The sequence below is a fragment of the Rutidosis leptorrhynchoides genome, chromosome 6 (genome assembly GCF_046630445.1).
Source record: "Rutidosis leptorrhynchoides isolate AG116_Rl617_1_P2 chromosome 6, CSIRO_AGI_Rlap_v1, whole genome shotgun sequence".
Classification (NCBI taxonomy): Eukaryota; Viridiplantae; Streptophyta; class Magnoliopsida; order Asterales; family Asteraceae; genus Rutidosis; species Rutidosis leptorrhynchoides.
The window spans coordinates 133,841,865-133,860,946 of record NC_092338.1 but is presented as its reverse complement, the minus strand read 5'-3'; the positions used below and the strand labels follow the sequence as shown (position 1 = coordinate 133,860,946).

At 30.9% G+C, this 19,082-nt stretch overlaps 1 protein-coding gene across 1 annotated transcript; it reads right to left on the bottom strand.

Moving 5' to 3' along the window:
• Positions 1–13,195: 13,195 nt before the first annotated feature.
• Positions 13,196–14,512, bottom strand: LOC139854089 (chitinase CLP-like). Its single transcript, XM_071843413.1, has one exon. The coding sequence runs from the start codon at positions 14,507–14,509 to the stop codon at positions 13,196–13,198; it is 1,314 nt and encodes a 437-aa protein (XP_071699514.1). The 5' UTR covers positions 14,510–14,512.
• Positions 14,513–19,082: the final 4,570 nt, after the last annotated feature.

The window sequence follows — 19,082 nt, the reverse complement described above, 5'->3', positions numbered from 1 at the left end:
AAACGTCTCGAAATTACAAGAGTACAAGATTCAAAACGCAAAGTACAAAATATAAAATTGTACGCAAGGACGTTCAAAAATCCGGAACCGGGACATGAGTCAACTCTCAATGCTCGACGCAATGGACTAAAAATTACAAGTCAACTGTACATAAATATAATATAATATATAATTAATTCTTAAAATTAATATATATATTATAATATATTTATAAATCGTCGGCAAGAAAGAAGCCAAAGTAGGGTGAGCTGTATTTTCAAACTCCGCGACTCGCGGAGTTTGAAGGCAAAAATTGCCGCGAGTCGCAGAGCCCCAAATTTAGAAACGGCCTATAAAGCTCGCGCATTCTGATCGTAAAAAAAACATATATATCCGTCCTTCTATCTAAACGTAATATTTATATTTATAATTTATATTTTAATTTTAATTTTAATTTTAAATCCTAATAATAAGGGTATGTTAGCAAATGTTGTAAGGGTGTAAGTCGAAATTCTGTCCGTGTAACGCTACGCTATTTTTAATCATTGTAAGTTATGTTCAACCTTTTTAATTTAATGTCTCGTAGCTAAGTTATTATTATGCTTATTTAATCCGAAGTAATCATGATGTTGGGCTAATTACTAAAATTGGGTAATTGGGATTTGTACCATAATTGGGGTTTGGACAAAAGAACGACTTTTGTGAAAATTAGACTATGGGCTATTAATGGGATTTATATTTGTTTAACTAAATGATAGTTTGTTAATGTTAATATAAAGATTTACAATTGGGCGTCCCTATAAATTACCATATACACTCGATCGGACACGATGGGCGGGGTATTTATATGTACGAATAATCGTTCATTTAACCGGACACGGGAATGGATTAATAGCCACTAGAATAATTAAAACAGGGGTGAAATTATGTACAAGGACACTTGGTATAATTGATAACAAAATATTAAAACCTTGGGTTACACTCAGTCGACATCCTGGTGTAATTATTAAACAAAGTATTAAAATCTTGTTACAGTTTAAGTCCCCAATTAGTTGGAATATTTAACTTCGGGTATAAGGATAATTTGACGAGGACACTCGCACTTTATATTTATGACTGATGGACTGTTATGGACAAAAACCAGACGGACATATTAAATAATCCAGGACAAAGGACAATTAACTCATTGGCATAAAACTAAAATCAACACGTCAACCATCATGATTATGGAAGTTTAAATAAGCATAATTCTTTTATTTCATATTTAATTTCCTTTATTTTATATTTAATTGCACTTGTAATTGTCGCATTTTTATTGTTATTGTATTTAATTGCACTTTTAATTATCGTACTTTTTAATTATTGCAAGTTTATTTTATCGCACTTTTATTAATCGCAATTTCATTATCGTTATTTACTTTACGCTTTAAATTAAGTCTTGTATTTATTATTTTACATTTGGTTTTAACTGCGACTAAAGTTTTAAAATCGACAAACCGGTCATTAAACGGTAAAAACCCCCCTTTATAATAATAATATTACTTATATATATATATATATATTTGTATTCTTACAAAAGTAAACTAATATAGCGTTAAGCTTTGTTTAAAGATTTTCCCTGTGGAACGAACCGGACTTACTAAAAACTACACTACTGTACGATTAGGTACACTGCCTATAAGTGTTGTAGCAAGGTTTAAGTATATCCATTCTCTAAATAAATAAATATCTTGTATAAAATTGTATCGTATTTAATAGTATTTTCTTGTAAAATTTAATAGTATTTTATACCCCTTAGCTTTAACCATCAGTAACTGTTTCCGGCTAATCTTTCCAACATTTAATCAATAAAAGGTAAGGGAAAGTGATCTTTTCTGGTGGCGTCATTTAATTTTCTATAATCAATACAAACACGGCATCCTGTTACAGTCCTAGTAGGAATAAGCTAATTTTTCTCATTTGTGATGACAGTCATGCCACCCTTCTTAGGCACGCATTGAACTGGGCTTACCCATGGACTATTAGAAATTGGATAAATTAAACCTGCATCAAGCAGTTTAATAATTTCTTTTTTAACAACATCTTGCATATTAGGATTTAGTCTTCGTTGGCGTTGCACATACGTTTTATGACCTTCTTCCATAAGGATTTTATGTGTGCAATACGAAGGACTTATTCCTTTAATATCATGAATTTTCTATGCAATAGCTGGTTTATGAGCTTTTAACACAGAAATGAGTTGTGATTTCTCATTTTCAGTAAGAGAAGACGATATTATTACAGGTAATTCAGATTCACCATGTAAATAAGCGTATTCCAAATGGTTTGGAAGTGGCTTTAACTCTAATGTCGGAGGTTCTTCTATCGATGATTTATATCGATATCTGTCTTCTTCTTTTAGCATTTGAATTTCTTCTGTTGTTGGTTCATATCCATTAGCCATTAGTGTAGCTAACATTTCAGTTTCATCAATTGGTTCAGTTCCTTCTCCTAAAGAACATTCTCCTGTTCCTTGTAATTCTGAAAATTCTTCTAACAATTCTGCATGTGATTCTATAGTTTGAATATAATAACATGTATCATCTACAGATTGTGGTTGTTGCATTGCTCTATCAACTGAAAAGGTAACACTCTCGTCCTCTATACTTAGGGTCAGTTTCTTACCAAACACGTCTATCATTGCTTTAGCCGTGTTTAAGAATGGTCTTCCTAATATGAGAGGAACTTGAGAATCTTCTTCCATGTCCAGAACAACAAAATCTACTGGAAATACTAAAGTACCAACTTTAACTAGCATGTTCTCCATTATCCCTCTAGGATATTTTATTGATCGATCGGCTAGTTGTATACTTATTCTTGTTGGTTTCAATTCTCCAAGGTCTAGTTTAGCTTATAGTGAATACGGCATTAAATTTATACTAGCCCCTAAGTCTGCCAATGCTTCTATTGAACTAAGACTACCCAAAAAACATGGAATTGTGAAACTTCCTGGATCTGATAGTTTTTCTGGTATCTTATTCAATAGCACTGCTTCAAGAATTTACATTTATCTGTTTAAACATATCCAAGAATTTGGATTGCTCGGCTTCAAGTTTCTCTTTTTTCATTTTACTTGGGTAAGGAAGTGGTGGTTAGTATGGTTTAACATAAGGTTTTGCCTTAACTGTGTTATCTTCATTAACCTTTTCAACTACCGGTTCTTTTTCCTTATCTTGTTCAGGTTGTGGTTCTTGTGGAGTAGGAATAGCTTCATCAGAAATTACAGGTATTTCAGGTGGTTTAAGTGTTGTACCACTTCTTGTGGTAATGGCTTTAGCTGTTTCATTCCTGGGGTTAGCATTTGTATCACTAGGTAAACTTCCCGGTTTTCTTTCACCTATTAACCTTGCCAGGTTACTTACTTCTTGTTCCAAATTTTGAATAGAAGTTTGTTGATTTCTAAATGCTTGAGCATTTTGTTCATTAGTTTGTTTCTGAGATGTGAAAAACTGCCTTTGAGTTTCAATTAGCTTTGTCATCATATCTTCTAAATTCGGCTTTTTATCGTCGGTTTGTGGTGGTTTGTTTTGAAAATTACGTCTTTGCTGGTTGTAAGTATTGTTGGATACTTGTTGATTACTAGGACCTTGTTGGTTGTTGTATGGAACATTTCGGTTATAATTCTGGTTTTGATTGTAAATCGGTCTTGGCGGTTGATAATTATTCTGATAATTATTTCCAGGCCTTTGGTTTATGTATGAAAGATTCTCTCTTTGTTCCATTGTTAGTTCAATACTGAGACAATCTTTTGTAAAATGTGGTCCTCCACACTGCTCACAACTAATTCTATTGAGTGTATATCCTTAGTCATCTTTTCCATTCGTCTCTCGACAGCATCTATCTTTGCGGAAATGGAATCTAAGTCATGGCTAGAATCGGCTCTAGCTGCTTTAGATGATCTAACGATATCTTTTTCTTGGTGCCACTCATGTGAGTGGGAAGCAGTGTTATCAATAATTTTATAAGCATCAGTTTCGGTTTTCTTCATAATAGAACCACCAGCTGCTATATCGATGTCTTTCCTTATAGTGATGTCGCATCCTTGGTAGAATATTTGTACTATTTGACAGGTGTCTAAACCATGTTTCGGACATCCTCTTAATAACTTTCCAAATCTTGTCCACGCCTCATATAGAGTTTCATTTGGTTTCTATGTGAACGTAACAATTTCTCCTTGAAGTCTCACGGCTTTAGATGCCGGAAAGAATTGTTTAAGAAATTTTTCAACTAAAATGTCCCATGTATCAATCGCCCCTTCAGGTAACGATTCCAACTAATCTTTTGCTTCTCCCTTTAAAGTCCAGGGAAATAACATGATATATATCTGTTCATCCCCAACTTCTCTTATTTTAAATAGTGTGCAGATCCTATTAAAGGTACGAAGATGTTCATTTGGATCTTCCTTCGGCGCACCACTAAATTGGCATTGATTAGTTACCATGTGTAGAATTTGTCCTTTGATTTCATAATCTGGCGCATTAATGTCTGGATGAGTAATTGCGTGACCTTGGCCAGTGCGTTTAGCTCTCATTCGGTCTTCCATACTTAAAGGTTCCAGATTTTCCATGATTGAATTTTATGAATCTGAATCACTAGAGGATTCTGATTTAATGGTTTGTTCCTCAACAATCTCTGTTTGAATAATTGGTGGTTCCGGAGGAAAAATTAATGGTTCAGGATCTATGAATTGTCCCTGAATATTCTCCGGATTCTCAATTGTGAGGTCGGGTTCAAAAAATGGATTATCGGAAATTTGAATTGGAGTACTTGGTCGACTGGATGACAATTCTAAAGAAAAATCAACGGCGGCAATATTTGCTAGATGTCTTGATCTGGTTACAGGTGGTGAACGTACAAAAGGTGGTGAACGTCTTGCTCGGTGCATTCACTGAATATCCTATTAGTTTTTAAAAAAGAAGAAAAATTATATAAGTTATCCAATTAATAGACTTTTCTGATTTTGCCCACGTTTCAAATAGCCAAAAGATGCAGCAGAGGGGCAGGATTTGTTTGGTCTCAATATAATTGAGTACCGTTTGGCTCCAATAACCCGTCCACGTACAAATCCAACTATTACTACGAACCAGAAAATTTTGATGTCTATCAATTTAACCACTTAAAATAAATTTTCGTAATTTTAAGAAATTTAGAGAAGAAGTAGAATAAAAATCTATGTCCTAAAACTAGAATGTCGAGAAATAAGAAAGAAAAAGAGCGCGTCGAAAAAGGTCGAAAAAGAAAAGGGTTGAAAAATAAAAGGCGTCGAAAAATGAAAGTAAGAAAGTAGCGCGTTGAAACTTAAAAAAGAACTAAAAACTAAGAATTAAAAGTTGCGTCTAAAAATATTAAAGCTTACAAGAAAAACTATATCCCAAATGGCAATATCTTAAAAAGGTACTAAAATTTAAAAATGGCGTCGCAAAATTCTAAAGCACCTAAATCTTAGTCTAAAGAGAAAGCACTTAAGGGATTTTACGGCAAGGCCTAAAAATCTAGAAGTAAAAAATAAGCTACGGCAAAATACTAGAACTTAAAACTAAAAATGAGCGAAAAATACAAAAATTACGCTAAAAACGAATAAAAAAGGACAAAATATAAAAATAAACTAAAAGTTGTAAAAAGTACAATTTTTATAAAAATATTATTTTTATATTATTTATTTTATAAAATTATTAATTTTATAAACTAATTAAACTAATTAAACTTAAAATACAAATTAAATAAATAAAACTAAATTAATTAATTATTTAAAATACTAACCCTAATTAGGGTTTTAATTAAATAATAATAATAATAATTACACCGTAATTAATGCAGAATAGGGTTTCTGTTCGTGTCAGGGTGGCTCCGCGAGTCGCGTTGCCACGTACCAGAAAAACTCCGCGAGTCGCGGGGTTTGAAAATTCAAATGAGGTGCAGGTATAAATTCGATAGTTTCAGTTTTTTTTTTATATATATTTTTCTTTTCTGTTTTTAATTTAATTAAAATATTTATATAAATTAAATAAAAACTTATGTTTTAAAAACTAAAATAAAAATAGAAATACTTTATAATTTTATAAAAATCTTAAAAATAGATTTATATATATATATATATTTTTTCGGTTTTTAATTTTTTATATTTTTTTTTAATATTTAAAAAGTATATATTTTACAAAAACTAATTAAAACTTAATAAAAAAATTTTTTTATGTGTGTGGCGTTTCGCTTCGGCGTTCCCCGGTAGCGGCGCCAAAAATACTTGATGTGCGCAGAGGTGTATACAAAATAGCTTTATTTTTACAACTAAATACTATTAAATACGATACAATTTTACACAAGATATTTATTTATTTATAGAATGGATATACTTAAACCTTGCTACAACACTTATAGGCAGTGTACCTAATCGTACAATAGTGTAGTTTTTAGTAAGTCCGGTTCGTTCCACAGAGAAAATCTTTAAACAAAGCTTAACGCTATATTAGTTTTAATTTATAAAAATACAAATATATATAAGTAATATTATTATTATAAAGGGGGTTTTTACCGTTTAATGACCGGTTTGTCGATTTTTAAAACTTTAGTCGCAGTTAAAACCTAATGTAAAATATTAAATAAATAAAAGACTTAATTTAAAGCGTAAAGTAAATAACGATAATGAAATTGCGATAAATAAAAGTGCAATAAAATAAAATTGCAATAATTAAAAAGTACGATAATTAAAAGTGCAATTAAATACAATAACAATAATTAAAAGTGCAATTAAATATAAAATAAAGGAAATTAAATATGAAATAAAAGAATTATGCTTATTTAAACTTCCGTAATCATGATGTTTGACGTGTTGATTTTAGTTTTATGCGCATGGGTTAATTGTCCTTTGTCCTGGATTATTCAATATGTCCGTCTGGTTTTTGTCCATAACAGTCCATCAGTCATAAATATAAAGTGCGAGTATCCTCCTCAAATTATCCTTATACCCGAAGTTAAATATTCCAACTAATTAGGGACTTAAACTGTAACAAGGTTTTAATACTTTGTTTAATAATTACACCAGGATATCGACTGCGTGTAACCCAATGTTTTAATACTTTGTTTTCAATTATGCCAAGTGTCCTTGTACATAATTTCACCCCTGTTTTAATAATTCCATAGACTATTAATTCATTCCCGTGTCCGGTTAAATGAACGATTATTCGTACATATAAATATCCCGCCCATCGTGTCCGATCAAGTGTATATGGTTATTTATAGGTACGTCCAATTGCAAATCTTTATATTAAAATTAACAAACTATCATTTAGTTAAACAAATATAAAGCCCATTAATAGCCCATAGTCTAATTTCCACAAGTGTCGTTCTTTTGTCCAAACCTCAATTATGGTACAAAGCCCAATTACCCAATTTTAGTATTTAGCCCAACATCATGATTACTTCGATTTAAATAAGCATAATAATAACTTAGCTACGAGACATTAATGTAAAAAGGTTGAACATAACTTACAATGATTAAAAATAGCGTAGCGTTACACGGACAGAATTTTGACTTACACCCTTACAACATTCGCTAACATACCCTTATTATTAGAAATTAAAATTAAAATTAAAATTAAAATTAAAATTAAAATATAAATATATATATATATATATATATATATATATATATATATATATATATATATATATATATATATATATATATATATATACGTTTAGATAGAGAGATTAAAGGATATATAAAACGTTCAGAATGCGCGAGCTTTTATAGGCATTTTCAGAATTTGGGGCTCCGCGAGTCGCGGTATTTTTGCCCTTCAAACTCCGCAAGTCGCGGAGTTTGCTTTTACAGCTCATCCCTTTTTGGATCTTCTTTGCCGACGGTTTTAATATATAAATATAATATATATATATAATTTATATAATTAATTATATATTATATTATATTATATTTATATACATAGTTAACTTGTAATTTTTAGTCCGTTGCGTCGAGCGTTGAGAGTTGACTCTGGTCCCGGTTCCGGATTTTCGAACGTCCTTGCGTACAATTTAATATCTTGTACTTTGCGTTTTGAATCTTGTACTCTTGTAATTCTGAGACGTTTCTTATCAATAATTGGAACCTCTTTGATTGTATTTTGTACTTTTGAGCTTTTTGGTCGTTTGCGTCTTCAATTCGTCGAATCTGTCTTTTGTCTTCACCTTTTATTATTTAAACGAATATCACTTGTAAATAGGACAATTGCAACTAAAAGCTTGTCTTTCTTGAAGGATAATGCTATGAAATATATGTTCGTTTTTAGCATTATCATAGACACACTAATGCAAGACGTGGCTCGCTAAGACCACCGCTCCGATACCACCTGTAGTAACCCGTCCTAATCCACCTGGACGAAGTCTTCAGCAGATGGTCCCAATGCGAGGTACTGACCTCTATATGCCATGAACGACTCCATGTAATATCTTTAAAATAAGTAAATGCACAGCAGAAGATTTCTTTCATACCTGAGAATAAACATGCTTTAAAGTGTCAACCAAAAGGTTGGTGAGTTCATAAGTTTATCATAAAACAATAAAATTCATCATTTTGATAGACCACAAGATTTAAATGCTGCATGGTACAAATGGGCCCGATTCCTATACCCACCTGTAATGTACATGCGATATCTTTTAAATACAGTACACCTTTCTCGTGTACGAAATCCTTTTTCATAAATCTTAGTAACCGTACACATATCTTGTGCACAAAAATAACATACACATAACCTGTGTATAAAATCATTCTCTCGATACATAACATTCACTTTACTTTCATTGCTTAGCTTGGTAACCGACCTTAACATATAATGCGCATAAATAATATTCCCAAAATAGAACATCTCGTCTGTATAATAATCATATAAACTTCGAAGTACTAAACACCACGCCCAATATCTCTTCTGTCTAGTGAACATTCTGGGTGGTGGTGTTAAACCAGGTAGCTACCTTTAGGATTCGCGTGAAATAGGGCCATACCCGATTCTAATTCTTAGGTTACCAAGCAATAATAACCAGGGAAAAATATTCACATCAATTGTTGGCAATTATCATGTCCACATAATTCAATAATAATCCACAGAACTTCTGTCTGTATAATAATTCATTTGAGGAATATTTTGCTTGTGTCTATCTCGTCAAACATTTATAAAAGCATTTCATGTATTCGCAGTTCAAAATATATTTCAAAAACATTTAATAAAGCAGTTGTAAAAACAACGCATGTATTCTCAGTCCCAAAAATGTAAAGAGTAAAAGGGAATCAAATGAACTCACCTAATGTATTTTGTAGTAAAAATACATATGACTATATTGAACAATGCAGGGTTGGCCTCGGATTCACGAATATCATTTGTGTATATATTAAAACGTATATCGTAATCGAACAAATATATATATTATTATTAGTGATATAATTTTTATATTAGTAACTTTTATTTTTCATTATTAATATATATTAATTTTATATATATATAAAAATGTAGATTTTGTTATATCATATGTATTATATATATATATATATATATATATATATATATATATATATATATATATATATATATATATATATATATATATATATATATATATATATATATATCATTTGTTTGTTAAATAGTAATTTTAACAATACTAGAGTAATATTAGTAGTGATTTAAAATAATAATAATGAAAATACTAGTATTAATAATGACAATAATATTAATGATTCCCATAGTAATAATATTAATGATAGTTTTATTAATAAATCCTATAGTAGTGATAATAACAGTTTTTAAATGAAAAGTTTAGTAATATTAAAAATATTAGTTATAAATAGATTAATAATACTAATGTTTAAACATGATGCTAATACTAATAATAATAATATTTACAATAATGATAATAGTGTTAATAATATTGTTACTAATTATAATACACATAATAATATAATAATACCTATACCTATAATAATAATAATAATAGTAATAATAGTGATATTAATAATTGTAAATATAATAATACTAGTATTTAATGATAATAATAATAAATCGTAGTATGTTAGTAATAATAATAATTAACTTAGCAATAATAATAATATTATTCAAATTTGTAATAATAATAATAATAATAATAATAATAATAATAATAATAATTATAATAATAATTATAATAATAATAATAATAATAATAATAATAATAATAATAATAATTTCTTGTATTTGTAATAATAATGATAATAATTTGTAATACTAACAATGATAACAACATTACTAATAATTATCATAATAATAATATTTAATATTAACAACAAATGATAATAATAATAATAATAATAATAATAATAATAATAATAATAATAATAATAATAATTAGAAAAATGAGTGTATACCCTTTTTAAAATCGTGATAAAAAGATTTGCCCAAGATGGGGCTCGAACCCGAGACCTCTTGCTAAACCGACACACCTCTTAACCATTCAAGCCGTGCTATTTTTCTGATTATGAACACACTTGTATTAAATATAAACTACGTTTCTTAATCACCTTCTTCAACGATTAACTTCGATCGATCAGAAATCTAATATCATTTTAGAAGCAAGAATAGATTTGTATTAAATCCAGTAGTTTCAACTATAAACAATAAGTGGTTGATTGATTTAAAAGAAAAATAAAACAACAAAAAAAATATCCACAATTCTTGCTGTGACCGTCGATGAACATAACCCAATTCAATCTTTGATTCGATTATATAGACGATTTTAGACTAAAGTTTGTTCATGAAAACGATTTTAAATCATACATATAAAGTTTCTGAGTCTTTAATTAGATCTGAAACATCATAACCAAAACGAATTTCGCAAAACACAATTTCTTTGACTTTTGAACTTAAAATTTTGACTCCGAAATTAACAATAACTATAAAGAATTAGAGTCTGAAACCTTACATACAGATTAAGTGGATGATTCCTAACACAATTGCAATTCTAGTTTGTAAAGATTGATTCGTTAGTCGAGCTACGAAAAATATAGTTCGAACAGGGTGTTCTTGCTCCCGGTTTTTGCTTAAACTGTATTAATAATTGATAATTGATAATGGACATACTTGTTTCTCCTAACAGCAAATAATTACAGGTTGTTTTATATTGAAAAGGGAATCAATAGGTTCACAAGCGTAATAGAGAATCAGAGAAAAATATAACAGATAGTGATAGGGATGATACGTGTAAAAATCTTTTTTTTTTTAATATATAAAACTGTATCCGTATTTTCTTATCTATATATACCAGTATTTTTGTATTAGTATTTATATTTATATAAATGTATTTCCTAAGTGTATAAGTATATGTAAATCTATATAAGTGTATTAATAATAATAATATTAATACTAATGATAGTTAAATAATAATACAATTAATAATAATGATAATAGAAATAATAATGATATTAATAAGAATAATAATACTAATAGTTATAATTATAATAATGTTTATAATGATATTATTAATGATAATATTAATAAATTGTATTATTTTATTTTTTTATTTTTTTTATCAATAGTAAGGATAATATATATAACAATAATAATGATGATAATGCATAATGATAAGACTAGTAATATCAAGTTACATGTTTCCATTTTTATATCTATATAAAATATATAATATATTATAATAATATTAGTACTACAAATAATAATATTAATATCATTATTAATAATAATAATGAGAGTAATAATATTAGTTATATTTTAACTTGTAATTAAGTTTATTACAATAATGTTACATATCATCAATTAGGCAATACTTATACTATATAATAACATATTTGAATAATTATTATGTATATATATTATAAATATTACAACATACGTTAATTGCGTACCGAATTCATATATATATTTCTCTACATATTTAATTTGAATGATTAAATGGTATTATATTATTTCAAATTAATATATATACTTATATTTATATTTACATAATCACATATTTATTTGCACACAATTGTTCGTGAATCGTCGGGAATAGTCAAAGGGTAATTGAGTTCATGTAAACAGTTCCAAAATTTTAAGACTCAACTTTACAGACTTTGCTTATCGTGTCGAATCATATAAAGATCAAGTTTAAATTTGGTTGAAAATTTCCGGGTCGTCACAAAGACGGCTCGAGACGGGGTGTTTTGCAACAGTGCTCTATACAATCAAAAGTAATATTTCTTAATAGTTTATGCGACCAAAAGTCACATTTTTACTAATCTATATAACAAATAGTCAACAAATAGTCTATTAAACGTGTAAAGATATCGATTACCTGCAAGTTAATTAACTTTTAGTTACATGGAATCACATTTAAACCACTAAAGCACGATAAATACATTTAATGATTTAAACAAAATAAAATATAAGAAAAATTTTATATTTTTAGAGAAAATATAAAAAGAGATGAATAAACTTAATGAAATATCACTACATAAATGATATTAATTCGAGTGATAAATTTATATATTTAGTTATTTCGGGTGAAAACGGGTTCATCCATGGATGAAATTTTTCATCCATATTCATATCCATTTCAGTTCATCCATATCTGTATACATATCCATTTAGATCGTCAATATTCACGAATAATCGGATGGATATCCACTAGATAAGATATCCATTGTCATCCCTACGCACATGAGGTCACTTGACGGATGTTGACTAACGTCTGTCAAGCCAGGTACAAAACACGTCACAAACTTAAACATTAGTGGTATTCAGGTAAAAAGGATATAAGGTCACACCATGTAATTTGAACTAAACATTAAAAACCAACAATGTAATTTTGTCTAAATTAATTAGATTCTTATACATGAGAGGTGGACAAATTGAAATAAGCAACCAATAAAATAAAATCCAAAAAGTTTAATTAAGGATATTTTTATTTTAGTATAACCGGTTTTACAAGTTGGCTTACTGATAAAAATGCAACAGGGAAGATGCATAGTTTTATTTAGATTTTAGAGAATTGATAATTTCGTTAGATTCATCATTGTACCATATAAAATTAAAATAATTTACAGTTGTAATGAATTTATCAATTTTAATGGTGAATGTCATAATTTTTTCTTTATTTTTAAAAATTGACATTTTTGTTAGGATTACAAACAAGAAGTTACATATGCTTTTTGATAATAGCTTCAGGGCAAATGAGTAAGCGTGAAGTTGAAGTTAGAACAAGATGTATGCTTATGTAACAACGAAGAACTAAACCCAAAAGTTGAATTCTCTATATCAAACACCACAAAGTTGTCCTCGAACATAAATGTCCCGATCACAATTGCTGGTTCACTCGTTTCACCACCATCAACAAACGCTAGGCACGCCACATCTTTTGTCACCTGCTTAATCGAGTTAGATGTAGATACAGTCCACTTCTTCCGACCTATGAGCACGAAATCAATATCAGGAACTTTGAAACCAACGTGGCGCCTATCATTATTGTTGGAGGTACTAAAACAATACCCAAATGGCGCCACCGGTTCGGCTGGTTTGAATCGTCTTGTAACCTTTGAAAATCTTTGAACCACCCCATTATAAATGTCGGTTCTGAGAGTGGTGTAAGAGTCAATTGTACTGAGCTTCGTAATAGTATTTGATGGAATCTTGATATATCTGGTTTTAATCACAATAGACTTTACATGGATAAAGTACCCAAACGAGTCGGGTTGTTTTAGTAAAGGAGTATAAGAAAGATAACTCATTAAGTCGACATTTGAATGAGGAAGAAGATAATAAGGACCCGTCCCAAAGAACATGACCCCACGCGAAGACGATGTGCTAGGCAAACATAGAGATAATGATTTTTTAAGCGGTTGATAGAAGTGTTCTGGTAACGCGTACAGTGAGGTAGAAAACGCCATGACACCCGTAACATTAGCAGGAAACGATGCATAAGACGAAGAAGGAGCACACGCACCTATAGGATAAGAGATGTATGTCCAATTGAAAACATTTCGACCATTACTTTTATGCACGTTGAAAATGTTCTCACTTAGCAGGGCTGGCCCACCACATGTACCGGTGACCGGATTAACCACATTGAGCGGACACGTACAATCTACACCGTAACCAGGTAAGTTAGACCGGTTGGTTTCTGGCGAACACAAAGGATTCCTATAAGAGTAATCCGTTCGGACCCAAGTACATGTTTGGTCTTCACACGAAATCGGATAGTGGCAAAACTTATCATCAGGGCACTTACCTGGATACATGTCCCAGTAGACAATGCAGTCGTGCCATATAAAGGGAGCGTCGATGTCTATAAGGAAGTTTTCGGTTTTGAATTGCATGTTTACAAAGGATGTCATAATCTCGACACTGTAAACAGGTTTAGCGACATCGGTATGTTTGGTTACTGGAATAACTACGGACGAATATGGTGGACCATATTGAGCTATAGCTTCATGTTCATGTGAGATGAAGGCTAGAATGATAACGAGTAGTTTTAGCATTTTGTAAAGTTGTATTGTAACGTGTTTTAGAAAGGAGACGATACATGTTTATATATAGAATTTAGAAATGAAGTGTATGGGTTTTAATTAAGTTGGATTACGTTTAAATATATATATATATATATATATATATATATATATATATATATATATATATATATATATCGTAGATATCGATCTTGACCGCGACACAAACTTGCAGTGTACGCTATATATATGCAATAATGAATACTTTCATATTTTCTCATAGTCTAACTTGAATTGTGACAGAGTTCACATTTTATTTTATCGCAACTTGATATGCAAGTAGTTGATCGATTTTATTCATGCTAAATAAAATAATACTCCGTAATATAATAGTAAGCGTTATTTATTTGATTAAGTTATTTATTATATTATGTAGCTTGTTGTTAGACCAGTTCTAACGGGGCGTCCGTGAGTTTGCTTCCGTCAGACGATGTGGCAATTTTTGACGCTCACTGACGGATTTAGTAGAGCGTCAGTTTCGACGGGTAGTGAGCGTCAGTTTTACTTCTGACGCAAAAATGGGATCGTCACTGCCACGTGTGGAATTTTGATTGGTAGAGGGGTTTGTTGGATTCCAAACGGACCGATTTCCTTTTTTTCGGTTTAGCTTTTTTTGTTTTTGATAATAGAGGATAAAGAAGATGAAAAGTAGAAGTAGAAGATGAAGATTGAGGCTCGACTAGACTGCCGGAGGAGTGGAGGTTTGGGTTAATAACAATTTTTGGACTGATGACAACTTTTGGGCCAAAACAATTTTGGGCTCTTTTTTATTTATTTAACAAATATTATAATTTAGTTTATTTAGTACATTGTAATTTTTTATGAATATTTAACTAATTAATTTTTATATTATTAATTTTATTGAATAATATGTTAATTTTATATAATATAATGTAAAAATAAAAAACGCGTGAACCTTACACAAAACTGACACCAAAAAAACTGACATTTGGGGTCATCAAAAGTACTGTAACAAATTGACATTGTCTAATCACAGACAATTTGCAATTTTTGGCTAAAAAGTGTATAAACTACCCGTGATATCACAAACACGGTTGGAAATAGTCTTAGGGTCATCATATTCTTTCATGATGTATTAGATTTTATTCATAACTGTTACGCGCTATATCTTGTTCGATCACCGGAATTAATAGAGTATGAAAGAATATTTGTCTCTAAATTGTTTACAAACTGAACTCTTTAATTATGAAAATTTCCGGACTCTAATACTTTGTGAAATTCTACTATTCTAGACTGAGTTTAACTAATCAGATTTATAATTTAGGTTCAACCATCGATTTACACAACAATTTCAGATATTGCTAGTAACATATATTGAAGTGACAAGAAAAAGATCATAAGTAGGTAACTCGGTTGGACAATTTACATCTAAAAAAAAAAAACTATGTATCTTCCTCCAATAGTTTGAACCGAAAATTAACATGATCGGTTTAATACAATACGCTAATCTAGTGATGAACAATTACAAGTCAGACACTTAACCCGTAAAATCCTTGTTGACCATTATGAATATGTCAAAAGTTTGAGAAAGTCAAAGTCAAAAACCCTGAACGTACCCACGATGACACAGCTTTGCCGTGCAAGCTTTTATTGGTTACTTTGGATAATTTGTTTGGAGTTTGGATATATGTAACACCCCGTTTTTCTAAACATGATGCTCGGGGCATCATTTGAATTTCAAGAATGATTATTTAATAGTTTGGATGTAATGCATTGACCACGTTTGACTTTGGGATGTTTTAAAAGTGAAATTGTAGTACATCAGGTAAACTGTCGAGTTTGAGTGCAGTTTGTCGCGTTCTGGTGTGTCGCGTTCTGTAACAAACATGGTTGAAACGCGACAACTTCTGATACTTGATTTCTGCCCCTTTTATCGCGTTTCAGTATTGTTTATCGCGTCCTGGTGCCGCGAAACGCGACGACGTGTCGCGAAACGCGACAAATGTCGTTGTAATGACATTTTTAACCCATTTTAATGGAATCTTTTGAAGGTGTTTTGGTAAATTCACTTATGGCCAGTTCTAGAGCCATAAGACTGATTGAAGACTCATCTTATCCTCATTTTACACATCAAACACTTCCTTCATCAAACCCTAGAGTAAGAAACTCAATTTAGTGAGAGAAAGCTCCATTTGGAGAAGAAGAATAGTGTTTCGGGTCAAACCTCAAGTGTTAAAGTTGTTCCACTCGTCAACGGCATCACTTTGGCGGTATTGGTAAGTTCTAACTCCGAGTTTCATTGTTTGATTTAAGATTCAATGTTAGAGTTTTGAGATTGTTAGTTGTAAAACCCATTTAGATGATGAAGAGGGTTTATGGAAAGTTGTTATTGTTGATACTTGGAGGATTTTGGGTTGATTAATGATTTAACCATGTTTAAGGCTTGTAAGTAGTGTGTAATCACTAGTGTTAGTGATTATTGAAGTGTTGGAACCACTTTGGGTGTATTTGGGTTGACTAATTTTGAAATGGGTCAAAATTAAGGTTAAGGTGTCATATTGATCAAGATTGGTGTTTAACACCTTTGCTTTGGTTTAATTGGTGTATTAGGACCATTCTCATTTGTGTTAGTGATTATTGGTTAGTTTGGGCGCGGTTTGAGCTTGGAAGTGCAATTGGGTCGAAATTGCACTAGTTGTTGAAATGGGTTGATTTGTAATCCACCCTAATTGTGTTATTTGTTATGTGATAATGGAATAGGTACGTTCCATTGGCGTTTGCGGATTTTGGTTTGGCATCCATCAAGACTTCAAGGTGAGTGTTAATATCCTATGTGCATATGTATGTGTAGGATGGGTACGGGTCGGGTGAAGCGGTTCTCGTTTATAGAGATCACTTCACATATAGGTGGATGATGGACTCTTGGAGGTTTGAGTCTTTGTGTACGCTTATGCGTTTTGGGTCACCACCCTTGGGATAGTGAATCTTTGGAGTATACGGATTCATGATGACTCGGTTGTTCGGTCATCTTATTATAGAAGTAGTGGATCTCGGTTAGGGCGGATTCATGATGACTCGGTTGTTCGGTCATCTTATTATAGAGGTAGTGGAGCTCGGTTAGGGCGGATTCATGATGACTCGGTTTGTTCGGTCATCTTATTATAGAGGTAATGAATCTCGGTTAGTGCGGATTCATGATGACTCGGTTTGCTCTGTCATCTTCTCGTTAAGGTTGTGAATCTCAGTTAGAGCGGGTTCTTGATGACTCGGTTTGTTCGGTCATCTTATCGTTGAGGTAGTGTATCTCGGGTCGTGCGAATTCACTAAGGCTCAGGTTGTCCGGCCAACTTTCGTATGTTTAAGGTTAAGTGGTTAACCTTGGTTTGCAGGTTCGTTGGGTATTATATTACCTTATGTTATTGATATTGTTGTGTTGTAGCTAGCCCTCCGGGTGTAGCTTGGTAGTGTTGTTCATATCGTTGTGAGTGAACTTACATTGATGTTGTAGCTAGTGGTATCGTAATTGTACGGTATGCTTAGATTAGCTTGCTATATGCCTGGATGCTCCGGTATGTGTTATTTGATATTTGTGTGGCGTGTCCATTTTATGCATATATATGTATGTAGTATATTCTCACTCACTAAGCGTTAGCTTACCCTCTCGTTGTTGATATTTTTATAGGTTCGCGTGATGGCGGCTCGGGTAAGCGTGGGGATTAGAGATCTTGGCTAGGTTGCTTAGGAGATCTCGCTTTTGGATTTGATTAGGATTGGGTAGCGTGTCCCCAATTACCATGCTCGGTTTTGTATGCCCGTTTGGATATTTAAACTTGTGTTAAATGTTTTAAAGTTATTAAACTTACTATTGTATTGAAGATGTTTGAAAACATAATTGGGACCTAAATGTTAATGATATTAATGTATTATAAAAAAAAAAATTATGAGCCGTTATTAATACGGGTTGGGTTGTTTAGGTTAAATGAATTCTAGCCAAAAGTCAATGGTCAAGGAGACAGTGAACTAGGGGATAAAGCAAGAATCATCTACCCATCTCGTAAGTCATGGTCAAGTTGGTTATAAGAAATCACTCCGTACAAAATATAGACACAAAGTACAGTTAAGCATTTAATTTTCAGTCTTATTTAGAACTTAGACGGAAAGCTTCACCTTTGATGTAAATTAAACAATCTCAACTAGATGTTACGGAGTATTTAAGATGCATGAAAAAATCTTTTTAACAATTAATTTTAATTTCAATAATTAATTATAATTTCAACTATTAATTTGGTAATGTAAATAAAAATTAATTTTTTTTTGTTTTTGTTTTTAATTTTATTCTTATTCTTATTCTTATTATTGACATTAATTAATTATTAACTATAAATTCTTAATATTCTTATATTTATATTTATTAACTTCTTATTATCTCAACTAGATTTTTTTTAACAGCAGTTTTGGAATCACTCATGGGGGAGTGAACCACCCTCACGTTGTTACGAAAGTATTATTTAATTTGATTACTAATTATTGACTAATATTAATTATGTAGTATTCATATTAAATTTTGGGATGTCACGGGTTGTAA